Source organism: Colletotrichum gloeosporioides, assembly GCF_011800055.1.
Source record: "Colletotrichum gloeosporioides strain Lc1 chromosome Unknown consensus_10, whole genome shotgun sequence".
NCBI lineage: Eukaryota > Fungi > Ascomycota > Sordariomycetes > Glomerellales > Glomerellaceae > Colletotrichum > Colletotrichum gloeosporioides.
The window spans coordinates 337,022-355,141 of NW_025544655.1; the positions used below are offsets into that span (position 1 = coordinate 337,022).

The 18,120-nt window shown below is 55.7% G+C and overlaps 6 protein-coding genes across 6 annotated transcripts; 3 read left to right on the forward strand and 3 right to left on the reverse strand.

The window, feature by feature from the left end:
* Window positions 1–1,026: 1,026 nt before the first annotated feature.
* On the forward strand, window positions 1,027–4,131 carry GCG54_00006635 (Phosphoinositide 3-phosphatase; the record flags this gene model as incomplete). The annotated part of the gene is made up of 2 exons (XM_045406634.1): window positions 1,027–3,366; window positions 3,409–4,131. Coding segments are annotated over 2 exons (3,063 nt in total), but the record flags the coding sequence as incomplete, so codon positions are not given.
* Window positions 4,132–4,958: 827 nt separating this feature from the next.
* On the reverse strand, window positions 4,959–7,087 carry GCG54_00006636 (Phenylalanine--tRNA ligase beta subunit; the record flags this gene model as incomplete). Its single annotated transcript, XM_045406635.1, has 4 exons — window positions 4,959–5,004; window positions 5,061–6,794; window positions 6,886–6,959; window positions 7,049–7,087. The coding sequence occupies 4 exons, from the start codon at window positions 7,085–7,087 to the stop codon at window positions 4,959–4,961; spliced, it is 1,893 nt and encodes a 630-aa protein (XP_045269887.1).
* Window positions 7,088–8,570: 1,483 nt separating this feature from the next.
* GCG54_00006637 (Protein phosphatase PP2A regulatory subunit A) lies at window positions 8,571–10,898 on the forward strand (the record flags this gene model as incomplete). Its single annotated transcript, XM_045406636.1, has 8 exons — window positions 8,571–8,660; window positions 8,784–8,889; window positions 8,943–9,094; window positions 9,147–9,638; window positions 9,690–9,949; window positions 10,010–10,110; window positions 10,158–10,495; window positions 10,545–10,898. Coding segments are annotated over 8 exons (1,893 nt in total), but the record flags the coding sequence as incomplete, so codon positions are not given.
* A 414-nt stretch (window positions 10,899–11,312) lies between these two features.
* Window positions 11,313–12,178, reverse strand: GCG54_00006638 (Protein-lysine N-methyltransferase EFM4; the record flags this gene model as incomplete). Its single annotated transcript, XM_045406637.1, has 2 exons — window positions 11,313–12,066; window positions 12,126–12,178. 2 exons carry the CDS (start codon window positions 12,176–12,178, stop codon window positions 11,313–11,315), a joined length of 807 nt encoding a protein of 268 aa, XP_045269889.1.
* Window positions 12,179–13,268: 1,090 nt separating this feature from the next.
* Window positions 13,269–13,694, forward strand: GCG54_00006639 (uncharacterized protein; the record flags this gene model as incomplete). Its single annotated transcript, XM_045406638.1, has 3 exons — window positions 13,269–13,391; window positions 13,452–13,526; window positions 13,593–13,694. The coding sequence occupies 3 exons, from the start codon at window positions 13,269–13,271 to the stop codon at window positions 13,692–13,694; spliced, it is 300 nt and encodes a 99-aa protein (XP_045269890.1).
* A 358-nt stretch (window positions 13,695–14,052) lies between these two features.
* On the reverse strand, window positions 14,053–16,994 carry GCG54_00006640 (uncharacterized protein; the record flags this gene model as incomplete). The annotated part of the gene is made up of 2 exons (XM_045406639.1): window positions 14,053–15,107; window positions 15,155–16,994. The coding sequence occupies 2 exons, from the start codon at window positions 16,992–16,994 to the stop codon at window positions 14,053–14,055; spliced, it is 2,895 nt and encodes a 964-aa protein (XP_045269891.1).
* Window positions 16,995–18,120: the final 1,126 nt, after the last annotated feature.

The window sequence follows — 18,120 nt, forward strand, 5'->3', positions numbered from 1 at the left end:
GGCTGTCACTGGAAGCTGCCGGTCACAGGTCACACAGCTGAAGACGTCAGGTGGGTGACATTTCAGGCAGTCCGTCTGGATCTGGAGCTGCGATTCACGTCGCGATGTTTGCTGGTGATGTGTTTTGGTGTGTTTTCCAGAGCATGATTAAGGAACAGATTACGTTTTAGCTCAAATGCGTCTGGCTGCACAAACAATGATGATACACACAAGGAGAGGGAAACACACCGTCAATATTCGTACCTGATGATGTTGCCCTGCACATGTCCCTAGTGATGCAACTGATGGAGGTAGCTCCTGTAAATTTCCCTGCTCAGAGACGTAGTGGCATCACTTTGCAAACTGACGGCCTGAGAAAAACAAAAGAAGGGCACAGAGACAACTCACAAGAAAAACAAAAACATCTCCAGCATCACAAAGTAAACAAAGCGTCCAGAAACATCAAAGACCCAGTCACCGAAGAGCAGCACATGGAAGCTGCTGAAGCTGGAGTGCTTCAGGGCCCAGGCCGCACCCCCGTGGGCCAAAGGCCGTGACGTCTGTTTTCAGCCCCTCGCTAGTGGGGCCACAGCCGACCCGTCGCTCCTTCCTGCGTCTGCTGTCTGCGCCAGCGCCTGCCCTGCGGCACCAGCAGCCGACCTGACCACCGACCCGACCTCTACCTTACCTCCCAAACCTTGCTTGACTTGCGCAACCTTCAAAATCCAACGCCGCGCGGTCCAACGAAAATCTCTTCTCTTCGCATTTCTTCTTCCTTGCTCAAGCTCACTTCGAAGGAGTTGTGCGGCCTCACAAGCTGCCCTCTTCGAGTGATTTAACCTGCCGACCTACCTACGACGCTCCCTTACCTTCCGGACATCCCGCGCGGCCATGCTCCTCTAGCTAAAAAGCAATATCATCACTCGCAGCTCAATATGGAGGCCAGAAAGGCAAGTTACGCGACCCTTCAGCTAATCTTATTTTTTGTTTCTTTCCCTCCCGCATTCCATCTCCCAATAAGAGGCGTACTAACGTGTTGTCCAACAGGTGGTCGAGAACGTCCAGGGCATCAGCGGCGGAGTCACCTCCACGGGCACCCTTCGTCTGACCGACTACCACCTCGTCTACTGCGTCCCGGTCAAAGCCCCAAAGGACCAACCGCTCCCTCAACCGCCGAACCAAGCACCCAAGACTCGCGAATCATGGATTACGTTTCCCATCCTGTCAAACGTGCAACTGCGGCTCATGCCCCCGACCACTGGCATTCATAGCTCAATCCGCATCCGCTGTCGCGACTTCGTCTTCGTCACCTTCACATTCCAAGACGACAAAGCTGCCAAGGAAGTGTTCGAGTTCATCAAGGCCCGAACGTGCAAGCTTCCCTCCGTCGAGTCGCTCTTCGCGTTCCATCACAAGCCCTCCAAGGTCGAGAAGCATGTCAATGGCTGGCACATATACGATCCGAGAGCCGAGTTCCGTCGACAGGGTATCAGCGAGAAGTCGGCGGACTTGGGATGGAGAATCAGCAACATCAACAAGGACTATACCTTTTGCGACACCTACCCTGCCGTTCTTGTGGTTCCCTCTTCCATCTCCGATAATGTCCTCAAGTACGCCAAGGATTACCGCTCTAGAAACCGCATCCCGGCTCTAAGCTACATTCACAAGGTCAACAACTGTACTATTACTCGCAGCGCCCAGCCCCTGTCGGGCATCACCAGGAAAAACAATGTCCAGGACGAGAAGCTTGTGTTGGCGTCATTCGCGGAGCGTGTTCCCCGGACCAGCGTCGACTCCGAGCAGCCTCCCCAGTTGCCGGCTTCGGAGACCACCAGTCTTTCAGAGCTCGAGAAGTACGAGGAGAGCATCATCGAGGATGCTGCGCCCAAGGTTTACGACGAGAAGACTGGCAAGAGGCTTGTTTATGGAGCTCAGCAAGCCAACATGATTGTCGACGCCCGGCCTACTGTCAATGCTATGGTTAACCAAGTCCAAGGAATGGGATCTGAGCCCATGGACCGCTACCCTGGTGCCACAAAGGCCTTCATGAACATTGAGAACATTCACGTAATGAGAAACTCTCTGAACAAGGTTGTGGACTGCATCAAAGACGCAGACGTCTCGCCTTTGCCGCCTGACCAAAACGCCCTCTTTGCAACTGGCTGGCTCAAGCACACCGCAGCAGTGCTCAACGGTGCTGAGATTATTGCTCGACAGATCTGGTACAAGCACTCTCATGTGTTGATCCATTGCTCTGACGGTTGGGACCGCACAAGTCAGCTCAGTGCCCTTGCTCAGATCCTCCTGGACCCATACTTCCGTACCATTGAGGGATTCATGGTTCTGGTGGAGAAGGATTGGTTGTCTTTTGGCCACATGTTCAGACTGCGGTCTGGGCCCTTGAACCATGAAAGCTGGTTCAATGTTCAGAGAGATGGCATGGCTGGTCAAACCGTCAATCCTGGCGAAAATGACGGCCGCGCAGATGCATTCCAGAATGTCATTGCCGGAGCGCGCCGGTTCTTCAACCAGAACAAGGATGACCCCACGGAGCAGCTTGACGCCATTGGCGAGGCGGCGACTGGCAAGGTTGCCAACGACGAGGCCACCGTCCCTAAGATGATCAGCCCCGTCTTTCACCAATTCTTGGACTGCGTCTACCAGCTTCTGCGGCAGAACCCAACCAAGTTTGAGTTTAATGAGCGATTTCTTCGCCGGCTGCTCTACCACCTCTACTCTTGCCAGTATGGAACCTTTCTCTATAACTCCGAGAAGCAGAGACGCGATGCCCGTGCTGCTGAGCGCACACAGTCTGTCTGGGACTACTTTCTGGCTCGCAAGCAGGAGTTCATCAACAAGGATTACGATCCCACCATTGACGAATACGTTAAGGGTCGTGATTCGATCATTAAGACAGACCTTAAGGATATTATCTGGTGGCACCAGCTTTTCAACCGGTCTGACGAGGAGATGAACTCGAACCTGCACGCCACAGCTGCGCAGGCTCAGAACAAGGCCTCGGCCATGGCCAACTTCCAGCCGGCGACTGAAGAGTCCTACGCGAGCAGCCATCCCGGCACACCTCCTGACAACACTCCCGGCTCCAAGCCTCCCTCTCTGGCGGCTAGCCAGTCTGTTCTCGCTGCTGTGGAATCATCACACGCCACTCTGACACCCGAGGAGCAACGCCAGGGACGACGATTGGAGCAGGGACAGGAGCGACACCTTCAACGGAGTGCCTCGGCTGAGAATCCGAATGCCTTCTCGTCTATTCGAGACGGCATTGCGGACGGAATCGCAAACCTCAACATTGGCCGCAACGTCACCGGCATGCTCAATAACCTGGGTACCAACAATCGCAATGGCAGTCCAGCCTCAACCTCGAGGGTCCCGACTCGCGGCGAGCAAGAGTTACGGGAGATGACTTAGGGTGTCAATTTCGCGCAATTGCCCGACCCGCCCTACCTGATCGAAGAGACCGAATCTACTATGCTCTTCGATGCAGACCTCTACCATAGGGAGAACTGGGATCCTGATTATCCGAGCGACAGTGAGTCAATGCCGGAATCGAACAGAGACCCAGAGGTGGGAGTTAAGTTAGCAGAGATGACAGAAGTGCTGACGGAGACTGTTTCAAAGTTGAACGCAGCGAACTTGGCGAAATTACCGCAGAAAATGTCGGCAGCCACGAAATCTGCCAATGCGGCGACAGTCTCTGAGTCGGATTTGGAGTCTGCCTTAGATTGGGGTAGCCAAGGCATGCTGGACTGGGGCGTCATGAGCTTTCACGGATACATGATCGGTGAGGAGTCCGACAATGAGTGGCCGCCTGCTGGTTACACGATGAACGGCACTTTCGGCGAGACAAGCGGCGACGAGAGCAGTGGCGACGAGACCAGCAGTAGTGGCGACACCACCAATGGCAGCCAAATGAGCAGCGACAGCATGTCCACGGTCGACAGCGACGACATGAGTCTTTGTGAGGACACCATCGTCCCCATAACCGACAGCGACCTCATTCCTGACGGTCTTGACGACAGCTTCGATGAGATGGCCGACGACAGCGTCTTCGTCATGGTGGACGACAATGAAGATGCCCCCTCAGCTGATAACGGCAGTATCTTGCACTGGATTCAAATGGGTTCCCAGTGAAGATGGCGTCTCAGGCGTTCACTTCAAACTTTGATCGTTCCAACAAACACACAAAGTGCAAACGAGAAAAGTTTGTACGAATGGAGAAGTGAGAAAACAGAGGCCTTCGACACGTTTCACGGTTTTCATGACACGCCGCTAGGAGTTTTGTACATTTATTACGACCATTTTGTTTCTTCGTTTTCGGCCTCTTTCCGCAGGGGGCCAAATAGAGACATGCCGATACTGCTTTCTGGCGTCAAGGCGAAACGACCTGCATTCAAAGAGCGTTGGGCCAGGGGCAGAAGGATAGGGCAATACAGATGGGAAGGGTCTGGAAAACAAAAGGCGCGGAGCAATTGAACGCGTCCGACAGAGCAGGAAAGGGATGCACTTGGGGCTCATTATATAGATCCGCCTTGGGTTTTGAACTCCCCGTACTCTTTGAGAAGTTTCTTAATTCTAATTAGTTAAAGTCACGTCTTATGTTCCTTGTGAAGTCTGAATGAACACTGGCATACCGAATATATTCCTCACACATAGGCAAGCTGTCATGGATGCAACACGTTGCAACACCGGGCGGCATCTTTTTTTCGATATTTTTTTGGTCTTCAGTCTATTTTATCTGGCAATATTTTGGGCCCACTTCTGGTCCAGGGAACAAGTCTACGTCTGTTTGCCCTCGCATCGCCGAACTTTTATGTTTTTTTTTTTTTTTTTTTTTTTTTTTTTTTTCCGTNGTTTTTTTTCCCCCCCCCCCCCCAAATTTTTTTTTTTTTTTTTTTTTTTTTTTTTTTTTTTAATTCCGTAGCCAACCGTCATGCCCACATGTCCCATCATGCTCATCACTACAAGAAGACCTCAAGGTTGATCTCAAGGGTGCTCACAGGGTATCTACGTTGGTTAGTATGCATTCTCTATCGCAGTCAGGGAGGGGAGGAAGCTCGTACCTCAAGTCAAACTTCTCCAGCACGGTGGGGTGCAGGATGCCAAACTCGCCGATGCGCTGCTCCTTGCCGCCAAGACGAAGGTAGATGGCAGCCGCGTGGCCAGGGAAGAAGGTATCCTCGTTAATCTCCTCAATCCAGTAGCCGTCCGGCTTTCCAGGGTTCTCTGCAACCTTGAAGTCAAGGCTCTTGCCAGCCGTCAGGCCCTCGTCGTGAGTGAGAAAGGCGGTGCGAAGCATCAGGAGGATGCGGTCCAGGAGACCGTGGACGATCTCGAAACCAGAGGTCTTGCCGTACCACGCAGCAGCAAAGTGGCGCTCGTTGCGAGCCTTGCGCTCCAGGGACTCATCCTTGAAGACGACGTCGGAAGCCTCGAAGATCTTGATGGGTACGCTGTGCTTCTTGTTCTCGCGAATAGTCTTGAGGAGGCCGGGGACCAGAGATGTGCGAACGACCTGGTACTCGGCAGTCTTGGGGTTGGCGAGCTTGACGGCGGTCTTGCCGTCGTCTTTCCTGTTCAACCAACCAAAGTTCTCGTCGTGACTGCACAGTATCAGGGGCAAGACCTCGCTCCAGCCAGCCATGGCGGCCTCATTTCGGATGATATCGGCGAGCTTGTTAATCATAAGAGGCGCACCAATGGTCGCGCTCTTGTTTGGGGAGGATCTGGGGAGGTTGTTGTAGCCGTAGCAAATTGCGAGGTCCTCCATAACGTCGCACTGGTGTAGCACGTCGGCGCGGGTAACTGGGATGGTGACACTCAAAAGGTTGCTGTCCTTCTCTGACGGCTTGGCGATGTATGCCATCTTGGTGAGAAGCTTGCAAAGCGTCTCGGGTGATTCGTTCAGGCCAGTGCAGGCGTTGAGGTAGTCGATCTCGACATCGATAGTGCGGGGCTTGAGACTGGGCGTCGTCCTTGAGGCACCGTTGTGCTCGGATTCGATCTTGACAGGCTCCACGGTGAAAGGCTCGGCGGTGTACTGAGAGAACATGGTGACCATCATGTCGCAAACGATGTCGAGCTTAGTGGCGTCGGTAGCTGTCATCTCGATGAAGACATTTGTGGTGTTGACGGTGATCTTGGAGTGGTCGCCGTTGATGATGGGCGGCAGGGAGCAGACGGTGCGGTTCTTGTCGTAGATGACAGGGTAGACAGGCGAGTCCTTAATGATGTGCAGGTACTTGCCAAGATGCTTGTCGCCCTCGTAGAACTGCATCAACTCCTCGCCATTCATCTCCTTGGTCTGGTTCAGGGGCTTGAACTTGATTTCCTTGGGGGGCAGTGCCTCATACGTGAAGGGCCCCTGAATGGTGTCAAGATCGTGAGTACCAATAGCTACCAATGTCCTTTGTCTCGCCAGGTTCATGTGCAGCTTGTCCTGGAGGCCGATGAAGGAGTCGTAGCTTTCTTGGGTGAACTTGACGTTTCTGAGGATAGCACCGGCAACGAGGGGACGGATCTTGCTGGTATCTTGGGCCACGGTGATGACCTGAGTCTCGGGCTCCTTAGGCTCAACGACCTTGTAGTTTGGGGGGGCGACCTTTCCCCTGAAGATGTTGAGCATGAGTGCTATTCCCTCGAAACACAGCATATCATATCGGTTGGCGGGTATCTCGATCTTGAGCTGGGGCGGCTCCTGCACGCCATTGACGATAGGTCGCTCGTCATTCTCGGTGTCTTCGTCGAGCTCGATACCGAATTCGAAGCAGAGGTCCTCGAACTCCTGGGTGGTGAAGCTGTGTGCGGTGATGTTTAGCGGAGGGGCACTCGGGATGGCGGGGTCGTAATCTGGGTCTGGGCAGGCTGTGCGACCGCGGCGCAACTCACTTTTGGCCCAGGGCCTTGTACAAATCGTACTTGTTAACGGCGATAGTAGGCATGGTGAGGATTGACGAGAATCTCTCTAGGAAATATCGGTCCGGCGGTCGTCAGAGGGCGGGAGAGGCTCCGTGAAGTGGTCGCTGTCCTTCTCCGAGAGGCCTTGAGTCACAGAAATTTTGGGGGATTGTCGGAGGTCAAGCAATTGCATGTACGGAGGGTCACTGGTGGGATGAAGTTGCTGCTTTACACAGCCAAAAGAGTCATCGGGGTGGTCCTGGCGCCAATTGAGGGAGTGCGGGGTTGAGGGGCTGCAAAAGCGGCGAGCAGACTCGGCGTCTCAATTTTCCAGGGTCCGATATGGCTCGTGCCCAGGGAAGCGAGACCGGGACGGGTTGGACTGATCTGTGTCGTCGATGCTGGCTCCTGATGACAGCTGGCGACCAGTGCGTCCGCGCCCAGATCCAGCCGTGCGTTCTACATTCCAGTTCCACATGTTTTTGCCCGAGAAACAGATACGAGGTGAGAGATGAGAGAGCTGTTTGTTGCCTTGCATTTCACAGAAGCCTGACGTGACGTCTCCATGCGTGAAGCGCGCGCTTGGTTTCTGGAAACAAGCATCGTCACCAGCGCACGGAGGCCATATCCGTGAGGCAGGTGCCTCTGAGTGAAGCACTTGCAGCTCAGGTCATATACGTACTTGTAGCTCAGCTGCACCTCGTCATCGCCCCTCCATCAAGTGTGAGTCTCTTGCATGGAGTTTTCGTCTGGTGCTTGATCGAAAGGCCGTGTTCTGCTGCAGGCCTCGAAAGGATCCTGTTCTGTTTACACCGTAGGATCCTGCCGTTCTGGCATGAAAAGGGAAATTTTTGCATTTCCTTCCTTCTAGGACGATGAAGATGTGTTGCGGAAATAATTCGTATCCTAGGCAGGCTTGCGCTACTCGCCTAAGAAGAGGCAAGAGGCAGACAGCCCCTCCCCTCATACAAGAGCCACTGTGAACTGCACCCCTGCCTTACGTCGTCCAAGGCTCCAAGATCCAGCCTGGAAAGTACGTACCTTACCTAATGGAAGGCAGCATTGGATCTCAGCTAGGCACCGGACGCTGCCCTGAGGTGCTGCCCGTGGTCACAAATACAGCCCAGTGTACCTACGGGCAGGGCATGGCATTTGTTGATCAGTGGAAGCTTTGCTAGCCCACCTTTTAGCACGCTGCATCTCACTCACTGGCCACGCTGCGGTGGTGGGACTGGCTGGCAGAACCCAGCCCGGCAAGCAGCACAGGACAGAAACGTCAGGTCGACCTCCCGTCCAGCGGCCATAGACCAGACCAGACCAGAACAGAACGGCGTCGTCAAACTTGCCTCTCCTTGCCCTTTGCTGCCTCCGTCCACCATCTGGATTCAACACCACATTATCCCTTCTCCACCATTGCCGCGATATCTTGCTGATTCTGCCGCCAAACCGCCCTTCGGATCGTGGCATGGTCTGCTCACCTGCAACCTCTGCCTCGTAGTAATTACCATCCACCATCCCGGTTGCGTCGTCTCAGATTTTAGAGCCCCCCATCCCACAACGACCGTCGCTCGCCCTCAACCAACCCATTGCATCACTCGCACGCGATCCACCCCGATCGCCCAAAAGACGTCGACAACCTTTCCCCTTCACACCCTTCGACCAACCCATCGATAGACGCGCCTGCGCCCGAATCGCTCGCCATGGCAGACGCGCCGAATACCCAGGACGAGCTTTACCCCATCGCCGTCCTCATCGACGAGCTAAAGGTATGGCGGTGACTGTCCCTCTTCCCTACCCGTCCTCGGCCTCCTGCCCGACCAGACTGCTGCTACCACCACCACCATCCATCCACCCGCTGCGCACCTTTGATGCTGACAGATCAAACACAGCACGACGATGTCCTCCTGCGCCTCAATGCCATCCACCGCCTTTCTACTATCGCCCTCGCCCTGGGCGCCGAGCGCACGCGCGAGGAGCTGATCCCCTTCCTCGACGGTTAGTGTCGCGCATCCCATCCTTCTTTGAGCCATATCTAAACAACCCACCAGAATCTGTCGAGGACGAAGATGAGGTCTTGGTCGCTCTCAGCGGCGAGCTTGGCAACTTCATCGAATACGTCGGAGGCCCTCAATGGGGCCACGTCCTCCTATCTCCCCTCGAGAACCTCGCTGCCATCGAGGAGCCCGTCGTGCGGGACAAGGTAGCTATCGCCCCCTTCTCCACCTGCAACCTACGTCGCCTAACCAGGACAGGCCGTCGAGTCCCTCAACAAGATCTGCGAGGAGCTGTCTTCCCAACAAGTCGAAGAATACTTCATTCCCTTGACGGTCCGTTTGTCAAAAGCAGACTGGTTCACCTCCAAGGTCTCTGGCTGCGGCCTTTACACAACCCCTTACAAGAAGGTTTCTCCCGGCGTTCAAGAAGAGCTTCGGAAGCAGTTTGGCCAGCTTGTCCACGATGAGACACCCATGGTCAGACGTCAGGCTGCCACCAACCTGTCAAAGTTCGTCAAGGAGATGCCGGCCGCCGTCGTTGTTGAGGAGATGATACCCCTTTTCCAGCACCTCGCCCAAGACGACCAGGACTCCGTCCGCCTACTCACCGTCGAGATTCTTATTTCTATCGCCGAAGTCGTTCCCAAGGAGCAGCAGTCTAGCCACGGCGTCCTCCTCACTTCTCTGCGCAACCTGATTGAGGACAAGAGCTGGAGGGTTCGATACATGATTGCTGACAGATTCGAGAAGGTGGGTTTCGTCGGTGATCAAGAGAAGAGGTGATGCTAAATGTGCGCGCAGATTTCCAAGGCTGTTGATGAGGAGGTCGTGTCGAGAGATCTGGTTCCGTCCTTTGTCAAGCTGCTGAAGGACAACGAGGCCGAGGTCCGCACTGCGATCGCTGGCCAAATACCCGGCTTCTGCGCTCTCGTCGACAGGACCGTGCTTCTTAACGACATCATGGGCAGCGTCGAGGATCTCGTTTCCGATACCTCTCAGCACGTCCGAGCTGCTCTTGGAACGCAGATTAGTGGTCTTGCACCCATCCTGGGCAAGCAAGAGTGAGTTTCTTGGCTGCGGGGGGCGCTTCACAGAGTACATATGAGGCTAACATGTTCCAGGACTATTGACCACCTTTTGCCCATGTTCTTGCAGATGCTGAAGGATGAGTTCCCCGAAGTCCGTCTTCACATCATCTCAAAGCTTGAGCTTGTCAATCAGGGTATGTGGCAACCCAGAAGATACGAGTTCAAAGCTGACTGATCCTAGTTATTGGAATTGACTTGCTCTCGCAATCTCTCCTTCCCGCGATTACCCAGCTTGCGGAAGACAAGCAATGGCGCGTGAGGCTTGCAATTATCGAGTACATTCCTTTGCTCGCGAGCCAGCTCGGCGTCAAGTTCTTCGACGAGAAGCTGGGCAACCTGTGCATGAGCTGGTTGGGTGACACGGTCTTCTCTATTCGCGAGGCTGCGACGCACAACTTGAAGAAGCTGACTGAGGTTTTCGGGGTTGAATGGGCAAGTGAGGCAATCATTCCCAAGGTTATGGCTATGGGCAACCACCCCAACTACCTCTACCGCATGACAACCTGCTTCGCCATCACGGTGAGTATCCTCGCACCGTTCACAGCTTGCACGTACTGACATTTGGTAGACTCTCGCCTCGGTCGTCAGCATGGACGTCATCGCCGACAAGATTCTCCCGATGCTCGACAAGCTGGTTGACGACGAGATCCCCAACATTCGTTTCAATGTTGCCAAGACATACGGCGTTCTCATCGACGTCCTTCGCCGTTTGCCGGAAGAGGGTACCATCTACTCGCTGGAGAAGGAGGGTGCCAGCTTCAGCCCGTCCCCTAGAGGAATGGAGCTGATCCAGTCGCGCGTCATCCCCAAGCTCGAGAAGCTGCAAAAGGACGACGACGTCGACGTGCGGTACTTTGCGACAACGTCCGCGAACAGCGTGACTGGACCTACTGCTGGCGAACCTATGAATACATCACCATAGATGAGAGACGTAATGAAGCAATTCCCAATCTTTTACCCGAGCCCGCCCCAACATTCTTAACCTTGCATGCTTCGGCAACACGACAGTTCTTTGGTACTTCTTTAGCTGGCCCGTTCGGATCGCAACAAAAAAAGAGACTAGAAAGAGGGGAACGGATGTTCAGAGGTCATTCAAGGAGAACTCAGGGAGGGTCGGCTCCGGGGCATCGGTTGCATGACGGAGTAGAAGTGGAGGAAAGTTGAGGGTAGGTGAAGCTGCCTGGATTCCCCAATAAAAAAGAAACCAATGTATGATACACAGCAGCAGTCAGAAGAACCCGTTGCAACGAGCACATAAGGTCAGCCGTGATCATGGGGTATCCATATCTTTCTTTTATTCTCTTTATTCGTCAAGTCATTGCATCATGGCATGCATCTAGGCCTGTCTCTGGAAGCACAAACTGCTAATTGTCTGGCCCTTGGCGCCACCAAAGGTGAAGCTGGGGTAATCGACCTTGCCGACGGCAACAAACCTTCCGACATCGCCTTCTCTCGCGGGGCCCTCGAACCACGACCTGAGCTCCTCCTCGGTCCAGTTGCAGCTCGTGATGAGCAACAGGCCACCGGGCTTCACTAGACGCAAGACGCGTCCCCTATAGCCCTCGCAGATCCTCCGGCCCTGCGCATCCTTCTCGTCGCTCAAGCAGATGGCATCGAAGGTTCCCTTGTCGAGCACAACGTCCCAGCCCTCCTGCTGGCTGCCGTTCAGAACGGTCTCCCACGGCCCGTTGAGCAGATCCCACTCGTCGAACTCGGGCTCCTTGACGTCCACCTCCTCTTCGTCGCCGTCGACCATGTCCTCATCATCCCCCTCCTTGGGGGCCTCGGCGCGCTGGCGGGCGATGCGGCGGGCGAGCTCGACGCTTTGGGGCGCGTAGTCGACGCCGAGGGCGCGGCCGTGCCAGCCCTCGTCGCGGAGGGCGAAGAGAAGGGAGCCGTTGCCGCAGCCGAGGTCGAGGAAGGTGGCATCGGGCTGGCGGAGGGAGTGGTCGAAGGCGGCGGACTCGGTCAGGTCCTCGAGGTAGGTGAGGAGCTTGGACTCGGCGTCCGAGTCGTCGAACCAGACGGTGCCTCGGTCGGTTGGGTCGGAGGCGTGGTTTGTTAGTTCGGTTGTGTAGAGGGAAGACCAGCTGTTGTTCCCGTCGGTTAGATTGGGGGTGGGAGTCCGGGGGTGAGGAGGGAGCAGTACTATTCTTTTGTTCCGAGCTTGGAGGGCTCCAGGTGGGCGGGTTGAGAAGCCATTTTCGAGTGTGGTATGCTGTGATGCCGCGGTGGTGCTTTAGTACAGAGCGGTGGGACGAGAGGAGAAGAGATATTATGCAGTCACCAGACAATGCGACGACGTTGGCCAAACCCGGTTTTTTGATGCCATCGCGAAATGTGTTTTTTGGCGGGGTGTTTCCGCCGCTTCATGCTGGAAGCGGCAGGCGGTGAGACGGCCAAGTCAGAGTCCCAAGCCGTCGGCCCCCACCCCCTCCCTCCTCTTTTCAAGCACAAACCATGCAAAGCAACCCCTCGCTGCCCGATGGAGGAGGGGCTGCCCTTTGGTAGGGGCCCAGGGTGAGGTAGGGTGGTAGGTAGGTAGCTTCCTTCGGTGGCAGGTGGGTTGAAACTCTGCTGTGTTGTGAAGCTCCGGAGCAAAGACTACTCTTCGACTTGGGCGCAGCTGTCATCTTGAGCCTAGCGAGTAATTGCAGACAGAGGGCACGTATGAATGGCAATTAGAATAGAGGACAGTGATGTAATTATTTTCGCCTGATGTATCCCTTTCCCTCCCGCAATGATCCATTAGTATTGCATCCGCGTAAGACAGGAGGGCGACTGCAACCACACGAGCGATCCGACCGATTACAACCACCAAAGACGACAATGGTGCAGTCATGTTTGTCCTCGCCGATGGGGGAAACAAGAAACGCGCAATGCGTGAGCTTCTTTTTGCTGGCTCTGCGGAGGGGGAAGGGTCTGTGTGTGCTTGTGTGACCGACCATCCCCCGATCCTCAAAGATGTAGGCAAAAATGTAAGCAAATGTATCGCCACTGCGCGCGGGTGCAATAAGGTGACGTTTCGTCTGTTCTTCCCGTACCGCACCCGTGGACGTGCCTCGTGAGTGTGTGTGTGTGTGTGTTTGTGTGTTAGAAAAAGAGGATGAACTCCTCCCCGCACCCTTTCTTCCTGGGCGAAAGAGTCTCTCGTTCTGTTCTGATTCAACTCTCCTTCGTTTGGTGCAGAGCAGGATTCACATTCGCTTGACACACACACAACCGTCTTCTTACTCCCGCTCCAGCAGTAACGCCTTCGATAATCTCCAACAATTTCGAGGACAGAAAGATTATGGCCGTGTTCAACTTCCACCTCTTCGTCTTCGCCGCGCTCCTGATCCTCGGCACGGCCTCGGCGAGGAGGTTGGCCTTCTTCGAAGTCAGACAGTCTCAGGATGAGACCAGGACGAGAGGTGTAAGTCAACCGTATCCACCAGCTTGTAGGGAGCCATGGTTGCTGAATGATGCGTCGTAGACCTGCACACAAATGAGCAACAAGTGCCATCTCGCAAGCCGCGATGACCAGGTCTGTCCGGCCGATTACAACAGGGTACGTGGTAGCCCCCTTTTCAGACGCGTTGGGGTGGACGTCGAACACCAATTGACATCACTACAGTGTCCCTTTGACGGGGCTCCCTGCGTCTTGATCGAGCCACGGGGAGATTCAAGTCGTAAACCGGAAGTTCGGTGCGGATATCTGGGAGCACAGGGAGCGTGATGACGGAGACGAGGAGAGTAATGAGAGCGAGAAAGCAAGCAACTTGGAGGTACCTTGGCAACTATCTAGGCGCTCCCCTTCAGAGAGAGATACCCCAGCGTCCAAGCATACCGTCCTGGTATGAATGTGAATCTTCAGTCATGAAATATCGCCCCTAGCCCATTCCGTGATGTTGGTTCTTAGTCTCCATCCCCTTTCTTCTCAATAGTGACTAGCTCCAACCAACGTATTCTTCCACCCCCAAAGCTCCTCTTATTTAATGGCGTCATCAACGAAGGCTTTCCTCCTTCATACGGGCCGTCGTGCAGCCCCAAGGACGGTCTCTTCCGGTCCTCTCCATTCACCACCTCCAGCGTCCTCAGAGCGTCCAGACCGGCGCCTTCACCAACACTTGACGGCCCCGGACTTCCACTGCGGGGAAGCCGGCGAGCCGCACCTTGTTGTTGTCTTTGGGTGGAAGCGCTGAAGGGGGGGCTGCATCAGTACTTGAAGGTACGATCGACGAAGCGTTGCTGCTCTTTCGAGGCGGTCCGCCACCGAGAATGTTTGTGAACATACCGCTTCTGGTCTTGTCCGCCCGCCGGTCCTTGCCGTTCTTGTCCTTGTCAGAATCATCCGCGGCCTCCTCGCCTTCCTTTTGTGTCTCTAGCGGTGGAAGAGGCGCCTTCTCCACCTCCATAATGTTAGGGTTGATGGGATCTCCTGGCAGCGGGTAGGTGATGGCCACGTCTCTGCTCTCCAGCGGCAGGTTGGCGGCGATGCCTACTGCCAGCTCCACGATCATAGACGCGCTGCCATCTACACCAGGCGGCGGCGGATCTGTCATGTACTGGAACAGCGTTGCCGTGAGGTTTGACGTGCACATGCGGGTGAAGTCTGCTCTGTTGTCTGCGCTCTCGGGGGAGTTCAAAGCCCTCTGAAGACCCTCCAGTGTTGCCATACGCCAGCTGACGACCTTGTTCGTCAAGGCGTCGAACTCTTCTTGGCTGTTCATCGTGTATGAGAACCGCCGGATATTGAGCTCAATATCCTTCAATTGCCGGCTGAGGTCGAAGTTGAGGCCCGGGTGAAAGCACTTGTTGAAGATCTCTTCTACAATCCACCTCGTAATGACAGCGCGACCAACTGCCGTCATCTCTTGCTTGCCGGTCTTCAGAGCGTCGATGCTCACGTACATGTCCAGCCATTGCGGCACTGTGCGCCAATCCTTGCGAATGTTGAACGATAGGTTGTTGATGGCGCCGTTGAGACGGTTGAACCTGGTGATGTACTCGCTATCGTCGAGAGCGGTGCGGGACTGTGACATCCGCTGGTTTGCAACGGCGTTCTGCAGTTGCTCGATCTGGGAGTTCAAGTTGTCGATCTGTGTCTTGCCATCGAAGTAAAGGCGCTTAACGTTCTTGTACTTGGTGACTGATAGCTGTTAGCGCATGCCAGCACGATGCTTGCGACTGCCTTACGTAGCTCCTTGAACTTGTCAGGATCGGTGCCGTCGCGGTCAGGGTTCGACGGCTGAGGGCTGTTGCGGCCTTGCTCTCCTCCCGACCCCTCGAACTGGCGGCCTTCTTGAGCGCTACCCGTACGGAAGGCCGGGTTCGCAGCAGCAGCACCAGTGGTAGGCATAGTCTGACTCTGTCTGTAACCCGGCGGGGGGGCACCGGGTGCGTCGACCTGGCTTCGCAACGTCTTCTCCGTCTCTGCTTGGGGTCGTCGTTCGGATCGCGGAGGGGGTCCTCCAGCAGGGGGCGTCATGTTTTGCTGCTGAGGCTGAGAGCTACCTTGGGCGGGTGGGAGTGTAGGAGGCAGCGGGTTATCGGTGGTCTGCACGGCGTATCTTACTGCGGGGGAGGTTTGTGCGGACTGGACGTTTGCCGAGCGAGCGTCTGAATCAGTAACCGGTGATTCATGCGACAACTGAGAAACGGTCTCGGGATTTTGGTGAGAACCGGTACCCAGGTGGCCAGTGTGAATGGGAGACGGTCCGCCTTGGTATTGACCAACCTGCTGCTGGGAGTACTGCTGGTACTGGTGTTGGGAGGGGTCGTAAGCAGACTGCTGGGCGTGCTGGTGTTGGTCTTGCAAGGCGTGCAGCTGCTGTTGCTGCTGCTGGAGATATGCAGGGTCTTCGTAGGGGGTATTGTCTAAGTCGCTGGGAACGTAACGAATGGAATTGCGGTGGGAATCGGGGGTCTGCAGACGATGGTCTCTGTTAGGATCTTGTGCAAAGCGGTGTTGGTCCTCGATCTCGCCGACGCCTTGTAGCGGGGAGGGTTGCTGATTTAGCGCGGGCAACGGCCAGTCTGTCGACTGCTGGTCGAGCGACAGCTGGGAAGGCTGCTGGGATAATGCGGTTCTCGCGGGTGGTGGATTGCTCACTCTCTTTGACGGTCGGCGAGCGAGGCCACCAGTGTTATCGTAGGAGCCTGGCGGGGTAGGCTGCTGGGAAGGAGGCGGGGTGTTGTGATGGTCTCGGCCCGCTCCCAGAATGTTCTTGAGCAACCTCCGTGCAGAGCGCTTCTCGGGCTGGGGTGCAGGCTGAGGAGTAGGAGAAGTTGCCTGAGATTGGGCGGTTGCAGTCGAGGTGTTGTTGAGGGAGGCCCTGAGGTTGTCGACGGAGCTGGAGGCTGCGCCGTACTGGGTGTTGGGGTAGGGGGCTACGGCCGGCGGATAGCGCTGGGATTGGGAGCGGGAGACGGAGTCGGCGAATTCCTGCTGCTGACCTGGGCCCCTCTGGCGCGAATCGGCGGGTGGCAGTGGGTTGTGCTGCAAGAGGAGGGAGTTGCGTGAGGCAGCAGCTGCGGCGGGCGAGGCAGAGGCAGGATAATCGTGGGGCGGTGGAGGAGGCCCTTGCTGCCCTTGCTGATGCTGCTGATGCTGGAGCTGTTGCTGCTGTTGAAGATTTTGGAATTGTTGCTGCTGATGTTGCAGCTGGTGTTGGGTGTCAAAGGACTCGATGGAGCTGAAGGCGGTCGACGAGGCTGAATGGGGGGTAATTGGGTTATTAGCGCCGCCAGTAGTGGTGTTGGTGGTGGTGGGAGTGGTCGACGAAGAGGTAGGCGCGGGCGCAGGAGCCAGCGAGTGGGAGATTGAGAGACCGTGGCCGTGACCTTGGCCTTGAGGGTGAGACTGAGAGTGGCCTGAAGGAGGAAGGGGAACTTGACCACCAGCACCCGACAGCGCGGCGGGCACAGCAGATAATGGCGTAGGTGAGTTGCCTGCTGAAGGGGCACCGCCAACCGGCTCGACAAGTGCTTGTTGCGAGCGGTTGTTGTGCCTCCCAATGCGACCGAAGCTCGGCATTATAATTGCGATATGTCGTCGTGCGCAGCCGCCGCAACCTGGACAGAGACGTGCGAATGGATGGGCAGGTTTTCTTCCTTTTCGTTGGTAAGATTACCCTGGCCTGTCTGTGCCAATGCAAACCGAATGCAGACGGGATAGACGCTGGCTGTGTCAGTCGCAAGTCCAGTCGCAGTCTGCGAGTCCCCGTCAAGCAGCAAGCCGGCAGGTAAACAAAATAATAGTAATATAAAATAAAATAAAATAAACCACGCAGAGCAGGCAATACGGCACAGCCCGTGTATGTGTGTCTGTCTGTATGTGTGTTGACTGACAATGAGCAGCAGAAACACACACACAAGACGGGAACGGGAGACGGGGGGTGGAGGATGAGGAGGAGGGGAATGAATGGAGCTTTCTCTCACTCTCACTCTCTTGCTCTGAGTGTGAGTGACAAGCTCAGCTCTGCTCTCACTGTCTTTGGCTTCCGTCTTCTTCGGCCTCTTGCTTCTTTCTTTTCTCTTGTTTCTTCCGCGTGGGGTCTTTTCTCACTTTCTGTCCCTCTGTCTACCAGTCACCCAAGCCAGTCAGTCAGTTCCAAGTTTCCCAGAGTTGACAGAAGCAAGCAAGCAGCGACAAGACAAGCAAGCAGACGGGCGGGCGGGCGAGCGAAAGGAGCGGCAGCAGCAGAAGCAGGCAAGCAGCGCGGCGGAGCGGCAGCAAGCAGGAAAGGGAAAGCAAGAGGATGGCCGATGGATGACAGGACGGGGAGAGATTGGAGATTGACCAGCCCGGCCAGCTGGTCCCTGTTCCTATTTTTTGCGCGTCTGCGTCTGGCGACCCTGTCGAGTCTGTCCACTTCTCACTCACTTCAATCAAACGTCCGTACGGATTGGATACGTGGTGTCGTCCTGTGCCCGCCAAAACGAAGATAGTCCCAGCCCGCCAGCGGCGAGAGCAGCAGGCAGAACCAGACGGCTCCGACTGGATTGGCTACGCCGGCTGCAGAAGCGGATGCCGTGCTGGGTTCCCTGGGGCCCTTGGAGGGGAGGGGGAGCGTGGAGGGGCTTCCTTGGGGCTGTGCACACAAGTCAATCCCAGCGGCAGCTCGTCTGTCAGCTGTCTAGGATGCGACGGGATGGGGATG